Source organism: Oryctolagus cuniculus, chromosome 19 (assembly GCF_051225735.1).
Source record: "Oryctolagus cuniculus isolate XC-2025 breed Fujian yellow rabbit chromosome 19, ASM5122573v1, whole genome shotgun sequence".
Classification (NCBI taxonomy): domain Eukaryota; kingdom Metazoa; phylum Chordata; class Mammalia; order Lagomorpha; family Leporidae; genus Oryctolagus; species Oryctolagus cuniculus.
In genome coordinates this window covers 41,391,284-41,406,918 of record NC_142885.1, presented here as the reverse complement: position 1 = coordinate 41,406,918, position 15,635 = coordinate 41,391,284, and the positions used below count along the sequence as shown (strand labels likewise).

Below are 15,635 nucleotides of genomic sequence, written 5' to 3'. Positions count from 1 at the left end.
TGGCCTAGTATGTGGTCAATCCTAGAGAAGGTTCCATGTACTGCTGAGAAGAATGTAAAATCTTTAGCTGTAGGATTGAAAGTTCTGTATATATCTGTTAGATCCATTTGGGCTATAGTGTCGTTTAAATCTACTGTATCCTTGTTGATCTTCTGTCCTGTTGATCTGTCTATTTCTGAGAGTGGAGTATTGAAGTCCCCCAGTACTATTGTATTGGGGTCTAAGTCTCCCTTTAAGTCCCTTAACAAATCTTTTAGATAAACAGGTGCCCTGTAGTTAGGTGCATATACATTGATAATTGTTATATCTTCCTGTTGAATTGATCCCTTAATCATTATGTAGTGTCCCTCTTTGTCTCTCTTAACGGTTTTTGTGGTAAAGTTTATGTTGTCTGAAATTAAGATGGCTACGCCTGCTCTTTTTTCATTTCTGTTGGCATGGTATATCTTTTTCCAGCCTTTCACTTTCAGTCTGTATGGATCTTTGTTGGAAAGATGAGTTTCTTGTAAGCAGCAAATAGATGGGTTTTGTTCCTTAACCCAATCAGCCAATCGGTGTCTTTTAAGTGGACAGTTCAGGCTATTCACGTTCAATGTGACTAATGATAAGTGGTAACTTTGCCCTGCCATTTGCCAAAGATAAGTTCTAATATATGCTTAACTCGCAGTGCTGACAAGTGGCCTACTCAGTTACAATTTTTGAATCAAAGCAGATGTTTTAAATAATGCATGTGTTCCACAGACTCATTTTAACTCTCATTAATTAACTAATTTAGAGACCAGGGCAGAGAGAGAGAGAGAAATAGAGGGAGATCAAAAGATGCACACAGAGGCTGAGGGATGGAGATGTCACATCTGCTGGTTCATTGTCTTAAGCCTCTTCAGTTAGAGTTGGGACATTGACTTCAGGAGCTGAAATCTCAATCTAGGTTTCTCAGGAGAGTGGCAGGGTTTCAACTACCTGAGTGTTCATTTCTTTGAAGAATTATTTATTTTCTTTGAAAGGTAGGGCTACAGAGAGACAAAGGCAGAAACAGAGAGAGACAGAGAGAGTGAGAGACAAAGAAGGAGGGAGAGAGAGAGATCAACCATCAGCTGGCTCACTCCCCAAATGGCCATAATGGCCACAGCTTGGCTGATCTGAAGCCGGGAGACAGGAACTACTTCTGGGTCTCCCATGAGGGTTCAGAGGCCCAAGTACTTGGGCCATCCTCTGCTGCTTTCCAGGGGAACAAGCAGGGACCTGGTTCAGAAGTGGAGCAGCTGGGACTCAGGCAGTGACCTAGTCCTCTTCCACTCTGGTCTCAGAATCTCAATGTGATCACTTTGGAGCAGAGGCCGCCGCCGCCCGCGGAGGCGCCCCCTGCTGAAGACGCACTCTCTGCACCTCCCAACCAAGATCAAGTGTGTTTGCAACAGGGAGGGAAAAAAAATTCAGCTATGCTTGTGTCTGAAAAGGACTTCAGAAAGGAAAGTTCCTTTGTATTTTTACTTTTTTTACGATTTGTATTTTTGTTCATATTGGTAGGGAGCAGTCATTTTTAATGATCTTGGGATGAAAAACCAGCCTGCAGGGTGTTCTCTGTATGCTTCTGACTGTACTTGTGTTGTGACCATGTTCATTTACTTAGCTGTACAGTAAGTTTTCTGTTTCTTTGGGAGAGTGGTCTAAGCATCTGCTTGTGGTGCCAGAATTCCATATGCATGCCAGGTTCTAGTCCAACATACCCCTCTTCTAAGCCAGCTCTCTGCTACGGCCTTGGAAAGCATTAGAAAGGGGCCACAAAGCTCAGAGCCTTGCACCTGCATGGGAGAGATGGGAGAAACTCCTGGCTCTCAGCTACAGCTCTTTCGGCCATTTCCAGAGGAACCAGCAGAATGAAGACCTTTATCTCTGTTTCTCCCTCTGTCTGTAACTATCTTTCAAGTAAAAAAAAATGCCCCCTCCATAAGCAAAAGGATTGTTCTTTTTTTCTTTTTTTGTCTATGAAGTTTCTGTTTACTTTTTGCTTTTGGTGTTTGATGGACTTGTGAACCATGTTATCCAACAATAAACTAGAATTTTATTTTGCTGTTGTTCTAAATAAAGATAAGACATGTAGACAAGGATGTGGGTAGAAGAGGACACTTATCCAGTGTTGCTGGAGTATATGTTACTACATCCATTATGGAAAACAATGGAGAGGTTTTATCGAAAATAAAATTTAGCTCTCCTCAGAATATTATAACAAATAAATATCAAAGGAATAAAGCCATTTTAAATTAAAACTGCTATAGATCTGCAATCCCTATCCTGGGTATAAATCCAAATGAATTCAATCGCTGTGTAGAGAGAGAAGGCACCGCATGAATAATTGTACAGCAATGCTGACTTGTAGTGCCAATGTATGGAAACAGTGTAAGTACCCATCGGCAGACAGATGAGTGAGTATGTGCTATCCATATGAAATGTTATGTTTCTAGGTTGCTATGTGGGCATGAGGCCTCCTCATAAGTTTGTGGAAAAACAAGATTTACACAAATTAATTTCATATATAGAATTTCATTTGTCTATTTATTTTTTGATACATAGTGATGAGATGAAAGGAAGACAGAGAGAGAGAGGGAGAGAGAGAAAATCTTTCATCTGCTGGCTCCCTTCCAAATGGCTGAATGGCTGGGGCTTGTCAAGGCAGAAGTCAGGAGCCTGGAATTCCATGGAGGGTGATTACATGATTAATACGGGCGAATGAACTTGGATCATCATCTGATGCTTTGGCAGGCATAGTAGAAGGGAGCTGAATCAGAAGCAGAGCAGCCAGAACTTGAATGCACATCCCTTTATTCAATGATGCTGTTCCAAAATGCGGCTTAAATCATAGTGCAGTGAGAGACAGTGAGCCAGAGAGAAATTTCTTCCTTTTCCATTGGTTCAACCACCAAATGGCCTCTATGCCAGCATGCTGGGGTCGGACCCTGAGCTGATCCAGAGCAAGGAGCTTCCTCCTGGTCTCCCATGCAGGTGCAGGGACCCGGGACTTGGGCCATCCTCCACTACCTTCCCAGTCCACAGCAGAGTGCTGGACTGGAAGAGGAGCAACCGGGACAGAATCCAGAGCCCCAACTGGGACTAGAACCTGGGGTGCTGGCACTACAGGCTGAGGATTAGCCAAGTGAGCCAGGGCTCCAGCCCTAACCAGGTTTTAAAAAACACCTTCAGGTGGTGACTGATGAGATTGTAACCAGACATTGTAACCTGATGATGGATTGTCCTATCCATAGAAATATTATATTTCCAGGAGTAAGGAGATTCTTCTGGGGCTCCCACATGGGTGCAGGGGCCCAAGGACTTTTGCCATTTTCTAATGCTTTCCCAGGTCACAACAGAGAGCTGGAAAAGTATTGGAGCAGCCAAGAGTTGAACCAGCATGCATATGGGATGCTGGTGCTTCAGGCCAGGGTGTTAACCTGCTGAGCCACAGTGCCAGGCCTGGAGTGATAAGGTGTGAAACAAAGACCTTCAGGTGGTGACTGATGAGATTGTACCCTACACCCTCAGGTGATCTCACTTAATCTAATTTGGCACAATGGAATTCCTTTTTTCACTTTTCACATACCTTTGAATATTAACATTTATATTGTGATACACTTGATTATTTTGATATTGTGATTGCTGAACCACTAGGATTTCTTAGCTTGTGTCTATAAAATTTAATCCTATTGATTATTCTCTTTATACGGAAAACAGTTCCTTTTATCTCTTTCTTTCTTTTACTGATTTCTTTACTCAGTTGAAAGGCAAACATACATGGAGGCAGAGGCAGAGAGAGAAAGTTCTTCCATCTGATGGTGCACTCCCCATATGGCTACAATGGCAGGAGCTGTGCCAATCCAAAGCCAGGAGCCAGGAGCCTCCTGCTGGTCTCCCACTTGGGTGCAGGGGCCCAAGGACCTGGGCCATCCTCCACTTCTCTGCCAGACCACAGCAGAGAGCTGGATAGGAAGTGGAGTAGCTGGGACAGGAACCGGCATCCATATGGCATGCCAGCACTTCAGGTGGCAGCTTTACTGGCTATGCCACAGCACCAGATCCAAGTGGAAAACTGTTCTAGAAATGTCAACATGCAGCTTGTTTGATTCTGCAGCTGGAAATCTAGGCAGGGTCTTATTGGCACATTTGGGTGGTAATTGGGCTGGAAGAGCTGGGGTCCAGTCCTCTGCCTTTTGTCCCAGTGTCCTCTCACACTGTATTTCTGCATTGCACACCAAAATGGATGTTACATCTGCGTCAGACCACCACCACCACTACAGGTGAAAACTGATGCTTGCACTGTTGATTGACAAGATAAAGGAATTCCTCCCTCCAATAGGCATGAGCCCCACACTCAGGAGGGGCTTTAAAAGGCAGATGGAGCAGGGCTATCCTCCCTCTCTGCACACTTGAGCCTGGAACCTTGAACTTCAGGATGGCACAGGAAAGTGCAGACCAGGAAGCTCTTGGGCTCTCAGTTGAGCTGCCCTCTTCCCCACAAAGGTCTTTTAAAGATGGGGGCACAGATGAAGAGGAGCAACCACCACAAGGACAAGGTGAGACACTGTTTTCTGATTTCCCTGAGAGCTGCCTGCAAAGGCAAGGTAGGTCCTTGGGATGTCAGGGTGAGTGCGGAAGGTGGTTTGGAACCTGGCAACTAGTCTGTGTGTGTGTGTGATGGAGGGTTTCATTTCGAAGTTGGAAATGGGAAATAGCTGGTAGCCTCAGGGGCCTATTGAGATATGTGGCAGCAATGAACCTATGGAACTCTAATGTGCTCATTTTCCTTTGATCCTGGCTTAACTGGCTCAGCCAACAGGATGCCAGAAACTTGAAATCTGAGACAAAACGGGGGCCGGGAGGATAAAATGCATACATGGTATTAGTTTTTCATTCTCATGACAAATATCTGAGACATGTTACTAAAGAAGGAACGTTTCTTTCAAACCACATTTTGGAAATTCACAAGAAAAGTCTTCATGTCCCTAATAGTTCATGACCCGAATGCTCTGGCATTTTATGAGGGTAGGGGAGGATTCAGAAGGAGTATGGAGGAAAACTCACATGACAATCCAATCTGTCAGGGAGCTTGCTGTGCACGTGATCTCTCCTTATTCAGACACCAAGATTCCAACAGCCGGGCTCCTACTTACCAACATCACCCAGTCTGAACATTTTCCACGTCTCAGGTTATTCCCCACCCGGATACATTTCTATTTTCATTAGCTTCCCCTTAATACTTTTTATTAAAGAGATTTATTTATTTATCTGAAAGAGGTACACAGAAGGAGAAGGAGAAGCAGAGTTTGAGAGAGATCTTCCATGTGCTGGTTCACTCCCGAATTGGCAGCAACAGCCAGAGCTGTGCTGGTCTGTAACCAGGAGCCAGGAGCTTCTTCAACAGCTCCTTGAAGGGGGCAGGGGCGCAAGAACTTGAGCTATCTTCCACTGCTTTCCCAGGCCATAGCAGAGAGCTGGATTGGAAGTGGAGCAGCTGGGACTCGAACCAGTTCTGTAATGGGATGGCAGCACTGCAGACCGTGGGTTTTCCTACTATGCCACAGAGCTGGCCCCTTCCCCTTAATACTTGAAATACTAAGTTCGATTTTGTAGACAAAGAGATTCACAAACAACCTTTGGAGGACACAAATTTTATACACGTGGGGAATTTTTATTTTATTTCGTGGGGAAACTCAGTCATACGTACTCTCTTTTGATGTAGGATCCAAGCCCAGTCCACATGAGGAGAAGTCCCAGGAAAGGAAGCTCAGAGGCAGAAGCAGCGTTGCCAGAGCAGGTAAGTTCAGACTCACCCGGAGCGAGAAGGTCATAGGGTGCTGTGGCACAGTCTTCTCTGGGAGACAGGGGCCCTGAGACCAGATGGGTCAGCAGCACCTCAGAGATGCTGGGGTACGGGGACCAGAGGGGAAGGGAGCGCTGGTGGGAGGTGCTGCTCCCTGTGTCCTGGGTAGACCTGGGCTGTGGCTGTGCATTTGGAGGCAGGCACTCCAACTCCCTGTGTTTTGCAGAATCAGAGTCCAGCTGTGACAGGGTGAGCTCCAGGAAGAGGACAATCATTTCCGAGGACAGCAGCCACACGGGGACAGGTAGCATCGTGCTTTCTCTCCCTAGAGGGTCAGGACCAGGGAGCTTATCCAAGGTTGGGAAGGGAGGGGTTGTCAGAGATTGAGAGCAGTTTCGAGATCCCAAGAGCGTGTGAGGGGGAGGATGGGTGCTGCCTGGGTTCCTGCTGGAGTCCATTGTGGGGAAGGAAGTGCAGGATTCGGTGGGGTTCACGTGAAGGGGGCAGGACTTAGGTTTTAGGGCCCAAGGAGCTGTGCTGAGTGTCTCCCGTGTGTCTCTGCAGGCAGCTGTGTGCAAGAGCTCAGCGTGACTTTGCAAAAGAAAGTAAAACCTTCGGACGATGGAAATGACAGAGGAATTCAGGAGGCGCATGCGGAACCTCGAAGGGGATCCTCCAGGGCCCGCAATGGGCACAAGAGGAGGCACAGGTCCAGGTCCCCAGCAGACCACCCACCGCCCCTTCGGAAGAGCCTGGTGACCTCCCTGCGCTCTCTGTCTGAGGCCATTATGAAGATTTAGCCCGGGTGCAGGCGCAGCAGGCGCAGTTCCCGCTGACCCAGGAGCAGCTGTTTGCGCTGGCACAGCTCCGCGGGCCTCTATGCAGCGCCATGCAGAGCTGCTATGCGCTGGCCTCGCAGGCAGCCTGGGCCTTCCCTGCCCAGGGCTGGCTCCTCCCGGCCCAAGCCCCGGCCTCCGCCCGGGCCCCGGCCCCGGCCCCGGCCCCGGCCCTGGCCCCGGCCCCGGAGCACATGCCTGCTGTCCAGTCGCGGGCACCTGCTCAGAGCTCCTCCCAGGAGGGGGAAGGCCAGCCCTCTGCTGAGCAGGAAGAACCTGAGGCACACAGGGCATCAGACTAATCTTGTGCTGGGGAGCCCGCATGGTGGACACTAGAGGGCGCATCTCTGACACACAGAAAGACTTGCTGCTGCTACTTCTCCGCAAGCCCAGCAGAGACCCTGTAGTCGGGATGAGCTGATGCCTGAGGGAATCTGGGTGGCCATAGGAAAGGAACTCGAGCGACTTCCTTGGAATCAGGAACCTGTTCTTTCCTTGACAGAAGAATGTCGGTTTTCACATTACCAATCTGGATCCTTGTAACTGACTTGAATTTTTAAATGAAGCACATATTAAGAGGTCATCATTGACACTTGTGCATTTTTGTCAATGTAAAGTTTTCTACCTGGAAAAGTTCTGGGGAGGTGGGAGGAGCAGTGCCCAGGAGGACTCTGAGGGGAGATGACAGGGTGGGTCTGTGTGAGACAGGGCCTCAGAACGAGTGGGTGTCTGAGGGTGGGCAGAGACGGTACCCAGACGTCTGAAACCAGTGTTGATCAAGCGTGGACAGTTTCTTGCCCCACCGGAATTTGACGCTGTGACTGTGTGATTTTATTCTGCTGAAACCACTTTCAATTTATAACATAAGTTTCAGATGTTCGAGATGAATAAGGATGTGTTATCTTCATAAAATTAGTTTCGTGTATTTATATGAACATGAGTACATGAATGTTATTCTAAATCTTAATAAAAACGAATTGAAGACCAATTTAATTTAATAGAAGTTTTATTTATTTAAATGAATGAATTCTTTCTTTATTGTGACTTAGTAATGGTGACAGAGGGAGAGGCAAAAAGAGAGTGAGAAATTTCCTCTGCTGGTTCTCTTTGCAAATGGCTGAGTGGCTGGGGCTGTTCAAGGCAAAAACTAGCAGCCTGGAACTCCAACAGATTTCTCACACGTGTGTCAGTGTACCAGGACTTGGATCTTCACCCATGGCTTTGGCAGGCACATTAGCAGGGATCTAGATCAGAAGCAGAGCAGCCAGGATGTGAACCCACAGCTCTATAGACTATGCTGCCGTGCCAAATAGTGGCTTAACCTACATAGCTACAATTTGGCTAGTTCTGTGTCAATTTTTGAACCCATGCTGAGATCAGTAAATAGCACAGGGTATTTATTATTTACAGAGAGAAGTCGAGACAGATAGAGAGAGGTCTTCCATCCACTGGTTCACTCCCCAGTTGGCCTCAATGGCCTGAGCCACACCTGTCAGAGGCTAGGTGTGAGGAGCTTCTTCCAGGTCTCCCACACGGAAGCAGGGTCCCAAGGACTTGGTCCATCTTTGGCTGTTTTCCCTGGTCACAGCAGAGAGTTGAAGAAGAATTGGAGTAGCCGGGTCTCGAACCAGCGCCCATATGGGATGCTGGTACTTCTCAGGCCATGGTGTTAATCTTCTGAGCAACAGCACCAGGCCTGCACTGATTAGGTTTTTTTTTTTTTTGACAGAGTTAGACAGTGAGAGAGAGAGACAGAGAGAAAGGTCTTCCTTTAACATTGGTTCACCCCCTAAATGACCGCTATGTCCAGCACACTGGGGCTGGCATGCTGCACTGCTCTGAAGCCAGAAGCCGAGTTCTTCCTCCTGGTCTCCCATGTGGGTGCAGGACACAAGACTTGGGCCATTCTCCACTGCCTTACCGGGACACAGAGGAGAGTTGAACTGGAAGAGGAGCAACTGGGACAGAATACGGAGACACAATCAGGACTAGAACCCGGGGTTCCAGCGCCACAGGCAGAGGATTAGCCAAGTGAGCTAAGGCGCCAGTCCTGATTAGGTTTTAAACAGCTTCAGGCAGGCACTGATGGGATTGTACCCAGACACCCTCAGGTGATCTCACTTAATCTATTTGGCACAATGGAATGCCTTTTTTCACTTTTCACATACCTTTGAATATTAACATTTATGTTGTGAACCTGACACAATTGATTATTTTGATATTGTCATTGCAAAACGGCTAGGATTTCTTAGCTTGTGTCTATAAAATTGAATCCTATTGATTACTCTCTTCATATGGAAAACATTTCCTTTTATCTCTTTCTTTCTTTTCCTGATTTCTTTACTCAGTTGAAAGGCAAACCTACGTGGAGGCAGAGGCAGAGAAAGTTCTTCCATCTGATGGTGCACTCCCCATATGGCTACAATGGCAGGAGCTGAGCCAATCTGAAGCCAGGAGCCAGGAGCCTCCTGCTGGTCTCCCACTTGGGTGCAGGGGCCCAAGGACCTGGGCCATCCTCCACTTCTCTGCCAGACCACAGCAGAGAGCTGGATAGGAAGTGGAGTAGCTGGGACAGGAACCGGCATCCATATGGCATGCCAGCACTTCAGGTGGCAGCTTTACTGGCTATGCCACAGCACCGGATCCAAGTGGAAAACTGTTCTAGAAATGTTAACATGCAGCTTGTTTGATTCTGCAGCTGGAAATCTAGGCAGGGTCTTATTGGCACATTTGGGTGGTAATTGGGCTGGAAGAGCTGGGGTCCAGTCCCCTGCCTTTTGTCCCAGTGTCCTCTCACACTGTATTTCTGCATTGGACACTAAAAACGGACCTTACATCCGTGTCACACCACCACCACCACCACAGGTGAAAACTGATGCTTGCACTGGTGATTGACAGGAGAAAGGAATTCCTCCCTCCAATAGGCATGAGCCCCGCCCTCAGGAGGGGCTTTAAAAGGCAGATGGAGCAGGGCTATCCTCCCTCTCTGCACACTTGAGCCTGGAACCTTGAACTTCAGGATGGCACAGGAAAGTGCAGACCAGGAAGCTCTTGGGCTCTCAGTTGAGCTGCCCTCTTCCCCACAAAGGTCTTTTAAAGATGGGGGCACTGATGAAGAGGAGAAACCACCACAAGGACAAGGTGAGACACTGTTTTCTGATTTCCCTGAGAGCTGCCTGCAAAGGCAAGGTAGGTCCTTGGGATGTCAGGGTGAGTGCGGAAAGTGGTTTGGAACCTGGCAGCTGGTCTGTGTGTGTGATGGAGGGTTTCATTTTGAAGTGGGAAATGGGAAGTAGCTGGTAGCTCCAGGGGCCTATTGAGACATGTGGCAGCAATGAACCTATGTAACTCTAATGTGCTCATTTTCCTTTGATCCTGGCTTAACTGGCTCAGCCAACAGGATGCCAGAAACTTGAAATCTGAGACAAAACGGGGGCCGGTGGGATCAAATGCATACATGTTATTAGTTTTTCATTCTCATGACAAATATCTGAGACATGTCACTAAAGAAGGAACGTTTCTTTCAAACCACATTTTGGAAATTCACAAGAAAAGTCTTCATGTCCCTAATAGTTCATGACCCGAATGCTCTGGCATTTTATGAGGGTAGGGGAGGATTCAGAAGGAGTATGGAGGAAAACTCACATGACAACCCAATCTGTCAGGGAGCTTGCTGTGCACGTGATCTCTCCTTATTCAGATACCAAGATTTCAACAGCCGGGCTCCCCCTTCCCATCACCCAGTCTAAACATTGTCCATTTCTCAGGTTATTCCCCACCCTTGATCCATTTCTATTTTCATTAGTTTCCCCTTAATACTTTTTATTAAAGAGATTTATTCATTTATCTGAAAGAGGTACACAGAAGGAGAAGCAGAGTTTGAGAGAGATCTTCCATCTGCTGCTTCACTCCCAATTGGCAGCAACAGCCAAAACTGTGCTGGTCTATAACCAGGAGCCAGGAGCTTCTTCCACATCTCCTTCAACGGTGCAGGGGCTCAAGAACTTGAGCTATCTTCCACTGCTTTCCCAGGCCATAGCAGAGAGCTGGATTGGAAGTGGAGCAGCTGGGACTCGAACCAGTTCTGTAATGGGATGGCAGCACTGCAGACCGTGGGTTTTCCTACTATGCCACAGAGCTGGCCCCTTCCCCTTAATACTTGAAATACTAAGTTCGATTTTGTAGACAAAGAGATTCACAAACAACCTTTGGAGGACACAAATTTTATACACGTGGGGAATTTTTATTTTATTTCGTGGGGAAACTCAGTCATACGTACTCTCTTTTGATGTAGGATCCAAGCCCAGTCCACATGAGGAGAAGTCCCAGGAAAGGAAGCTCAGAGGCAGAAGCAGCGTTGCCAGAGCAGGTAAGTTCAGACTCACCCGGAGCGAGAAGGTCATAGGGTGCTGTGGCACAGTCTTCTCTGGGAGACAGGGGCCCTGAGACCAGATGGGTCAGCAGCACCTCAGAGATGCTGGGGTACGGGGACCAGAGGGGAAGGGAGCGCTGGTGGGAGGCGCTGCTCCCTGTGTCCTGGGTAGACCTGGGCTGTGGCTGTGCATTTGGAGGCAGGCACTCCAACTCCCTGTGTTTTGCAGAATCAGAGTCCAGCTGTGACGGGGTGAGCTCCAGGAAGAGGACAATCAGTTCTGAGGACAGCAGCCACACGGGGACAGGTAGCATCGTGCTTTCTCTCCCTAGAGGGTCAGGACCAGGGAGCTTATCCAAGGTTGGGAAGGGAGGGGTTGTCAGAGATTGAGAGCAGTTTCGAGATCCCAAGAGCATGTGAGGGGGAGGATGGGTGCTGCCTGGGTTCCTGCTGGAGTCCATTGTGGGGAAGGAAGTGCAGGATTCGGTGGGGTTCACGTGAAGGGGGCAGGACTTAGGTTTTAGGGCCCAAGGAGCTGTGCTGAGTGTCTCCCGTGTGTCTCTGCAGGCAGCTGTGTGCATGAGCTCAGCGTGACTTTGCAAAAGAAAGTAAAACCTTCGGACGATGGAAATGACAGAGGAATTCAGGAGGCGCATGCGGAACCTCGAAGGGGATCCTCCAGGGCCCGCAATGGGCACAAGAGGAGGCACAGGTCCAGGTCCCCAGCAGACCACCCACCGCCCCTTCGGAAGAGCCTGGTGACCTCCCTGCGCTCTCTGTCTGAGGCCATTATGAAGATTTAGCCCGGGTGCAGGCGCAGCAGGCGCAGTTCCCGCTGACCCAGGAGCAGCTGTTTGCGCTGGCACAGCTCCGCGGGCCTCTATGCAGCGCCATGCAGAGCTGCTATGCGCTGGCCTCGCAGGCAGCCTGGGCCTTCCCTGCCCAGGGCTGGCTCCTCCCGGCCCAAGCCCCAGCCTCCGCCCGGGCCAAGGCCTCCGCCCAGGCCCCGGCCCCGGCCCCGGCCCTAGCCCCCGCCCCGGAGCACATGCCTGCTGTCCAGTCGCGGGCACCTGCTCAGAGCTCCTCCCAGGAGGGGGAAGGCCAGCCCTCTGTTGAACAGGAAGAACCTGAGGCACACAGGGCATCAGACTAATCTTGTGCTGGGGAGCCCGCATGGTGGACACTAGAGGGCGCATCTCTGACACACAGAAAGACTTGCTGCTGCTACTTCTCTGCAAGCCCAGCAGAGACCCTGTAGTGGGGATGAGCTGATGCCTGAGGGAATCTGGGTGGCCATAGGAAAGGAACTCGAGCGACTTCCTTGGAATCAGGAACCTGTTCTTTCCTTGACAGAAGAATGTCGGTTTTCACATTACCAATCTGGGTCCTTGTAACTGACTTGAATTTTTAAATGAAGCACATATTAAGAGGTCATCATTGACACTTGTGCATTTTTGTCAATGTAAAGTTTTCTACCTGGAGAAGTTCTGGGGAGGTGGGTGGAGCAGTGCTCAGGAGGACTCTGAGGGGAGATGACAGGGTGGGCCTGCGTTTAAAAGTGCATTAGAAGGGTGTGCCTTTGTTCTCTTTTTACGTTTTCTATTTTTGTGCATGTTGTTACGGGTTAGCCAATTTTAATGATTTTGGGATGACCAAACTAGCCTTCAATTTGTTTTTGTATGGTTTTTCTGTACTTGTCATGTGAATTCTTCATTAACATATCAAATGATAAAAAAATCTTTCTAAAATATCTAAAGCAACAACAGAAAACCTTGTGTCAAGCATTCCTTTTTTTTGTATGTACTTAGCTGTACTGTAAGTAGTTGTTTAGTATGAGATAGTTAAAAAGGCCAAAGATAGGGGCCAGCAATGTGGTAGAGTGGGCTCAGTGTCTGCCTGATGTGCCAGAATCCCATATGGGTACCACGTTGGAGTCCCAGATGCCCCTCTTCTAAACCAGCTCTCTGCTATGGCCTGGAAAAGCAGTAGAACATAGCTCAGATGCTTGGGCCTCTTCACCTGCATGGGAGACCTGCAAGAAACTTCTGGCTCTCAGCTACTGCCATTTAGGCCATTTCCTGAGGGACCAGCAGGTGGAACCTTTCTGTTTCTCCCTCTGTCTGTCTATAATTCTATCATCAAATAAATAAATAAAATCCCCTCCACACAAAAGCCAAAGGTTTCCCTTTTTTTTGTCTATGTATTTGTCATTGAGTTTTTTATTTTCCACATTCTTGACATATGTGTGAAACATTTTATCATAAAATAACTGGAATTTTGTTTGCTGAGTTGTAAAAAAAAAAGATCAGATGTGTAGACAAGGATGTGGGAAGAAGTGGACACTTATCCATTGTTGCTTGAATATATGTTACTCTAGCCATTGCAGAAAATGATGGAGAGGTTTTACCAAAAATAAAAATTGAGCTTTCCTCAGAATATTATACAAATAATTATCAAATAGATAAAACAATTTGAAATAACAACTATTACAAATGCTACAATCCCTATTCTGGGTACAAATGCAAAGGAAATGAAATCCCTGTGTAGAGAGAGATGTCACCCCATGTTTAGTACAGCAATGCTCACTAGTAGTGCCAACTTATCGAAACTGTTTAACTACCTATTGGCAGACGGATAAGTATGTGCTATCCATATGAAATATTATATTTCTATATTAAATGTGTGTATGAGGATACTTCATAAGCTTTATGGAAAAGTAAGATTCACACAAATGAATTTCATATGTAGATTTTCATTTATTTATTTAATTATATTGATTTATTGTCACATAGTCAAGGGGAAAAAGAAAGAAAAGAGAGAGAGAGAGAGAGAAAGAGAGAAAATTTCATCTGCTGCTTCCCTTCCAAAATGGTTGAATTGCTGGGGTCTGTCAAGGCAGAAATCAGGAGCCTGGAATTCCATCCAGAGGGACAGAGAGGTCATATCTGCTGGTTCATGGTCAAAAGCCTTTTAGAAAGAGATGGGACATATAGATTCCAGTAGTTGAAATATCAAACTAGATTGCTCATGAGAGTGGCAGGGTTTCAACTACCTTCTTTTAAGATTTACTGATTTTATTTGAAAGGCAGAGGAGATGGAGAAAGAGAGAGAGAGAAAGAGAGAAATAGAGAAAGAGAGAGAGAGATAGATCAACCATCAGCTGGCTCACTCCCCAAATAGCCATAAAAGCTCAGAGGCCCAAGTACTTTGCTGGAATGTTTGTTACTACAGCCATTGCAGGAAACGATGGAGAGGTTTTACCCAAAATAAAAATTTAGCTTTCCTCAGAATATGATATCAAACAATTCTCAGAGTATAGAGCAATTTTAAATTAAAACTGGTACAGATCCTACAATCCCTCTCCTGGGTATAAATCCAAAGAAACCAAATCTCTTTATAGAGAGAGATGGAACCACATGTATAGTACAGCAATGCTCACTAGTAGTCCCAGTGTATGGAAAGAGTGTAAGTACCCATTGACAGATGGATGAGTCCGGATGTGTTATCCATTTGAAATAGTATATTCCTATGTGACATTGTATGCATGAGGCTACTTCATAGGTTTATGGAAAAACAGATTCACACAAATTAATTTCCTATGTAGAATTTCATTTCTTTCTTTCTTTAATTTATTTATTGACACAGCAATGGGGAGAAAGGGAGAAAGAGAGAGAGTGAGGGAGAGAGAAAGAAAACTTTTCATCTACTGATTCCCTTCCCAAATGGCTGAATGGATGGAGCTTGTCAAGGCAGAAATCAGGAGCTGGTAATTCCATTCAGGGCTCTTCCAAGATTAATACAAGCTCATATTAATATGGCTACACCTGCTTTTTTTTTGGTTTCTGTTGGCATGGAATATCTCTGTCCTTAATGTGTTGTACACTGAGGCTTAATGCTATAACGAGTACTCAAACAGTATATTTCACTTTGTGTTTCTATGGGGGTGCAAACGATTGAAATCTTTACTTAATGCACACTAAACTGATCTTCTGTAAAAAAAAAAGAAATTATCAATTTCCAACTTGACTCTCACTGGGATTAAACATGACAATAGGTCTGATCTGATTTCATCATCATTTAAAAAAAAATCATTTATTATTTTTCACATTATGTTTCTGTGTGGGAGCAAACTGTTGAAATCCTTACTTAAGGTATACTAAGCTGATCTTCTGTATATTAAGATAATCGAAAATGAATCTTGATGTGAATGGAAGGGGAGAGGGAGTGGGAAAGGGGAGGGTTGTGGGTGGGAGGGACGGTATGGGGGGGGAAGCCATTGTAACCCATGAGTCGTACTTTGGAAATTTATATTCATTAAATAAAAGATAAAAAAAAATACAAGCTCAAAATCTTGGATTGTCATCTGATGCTTTGGCGGGCACAGTAGAAGGGAGCTAAAACAGAAGCAGAGCAGTCAGAACTTGAATGTGAATCCCTTTATTCAATGATGCTGTTCCAAATTGTGGCTTAACTCACAGTGCTGCCATGTGGCCTGCCCAATTACAATTTTTGAATCAAAGCAGATATTTTGCATAATGCATGTGTTCCACAGACTCATTTTAACCCTCACTAATTAACTAATTTAGAGACCAGGGGAGAGAGAGAGAGAGAAGGA

General features: G+C 46.6%; 1 protein-coding gene across 1 annotated transcript; it reads left to right on the top strand.

The window, feature by feature from the left end:
* Positions 1-9,668: 9,668 nt before the first annotated feature.
* LOC149120500 (protein FRG2-like) lies at positions 9,669-11,823 on the top strand. Its single transcript, XM_089320807.1, has 3 exons — positions 9,669-9,789; positions 10,943-11,017; positions 11,588-11,823. The coding sequence occupies exons 1-3, from the start codon at positions 9,669-9,671 to the stop codon at positions 11,821-11,823; spliced, it is 432 nt and encodes a 143-aa protein (XP_089176933.1).
* The last annotated feature ends 3,812 nt before the right edge of the window (positions 11,824-15,635 follow it).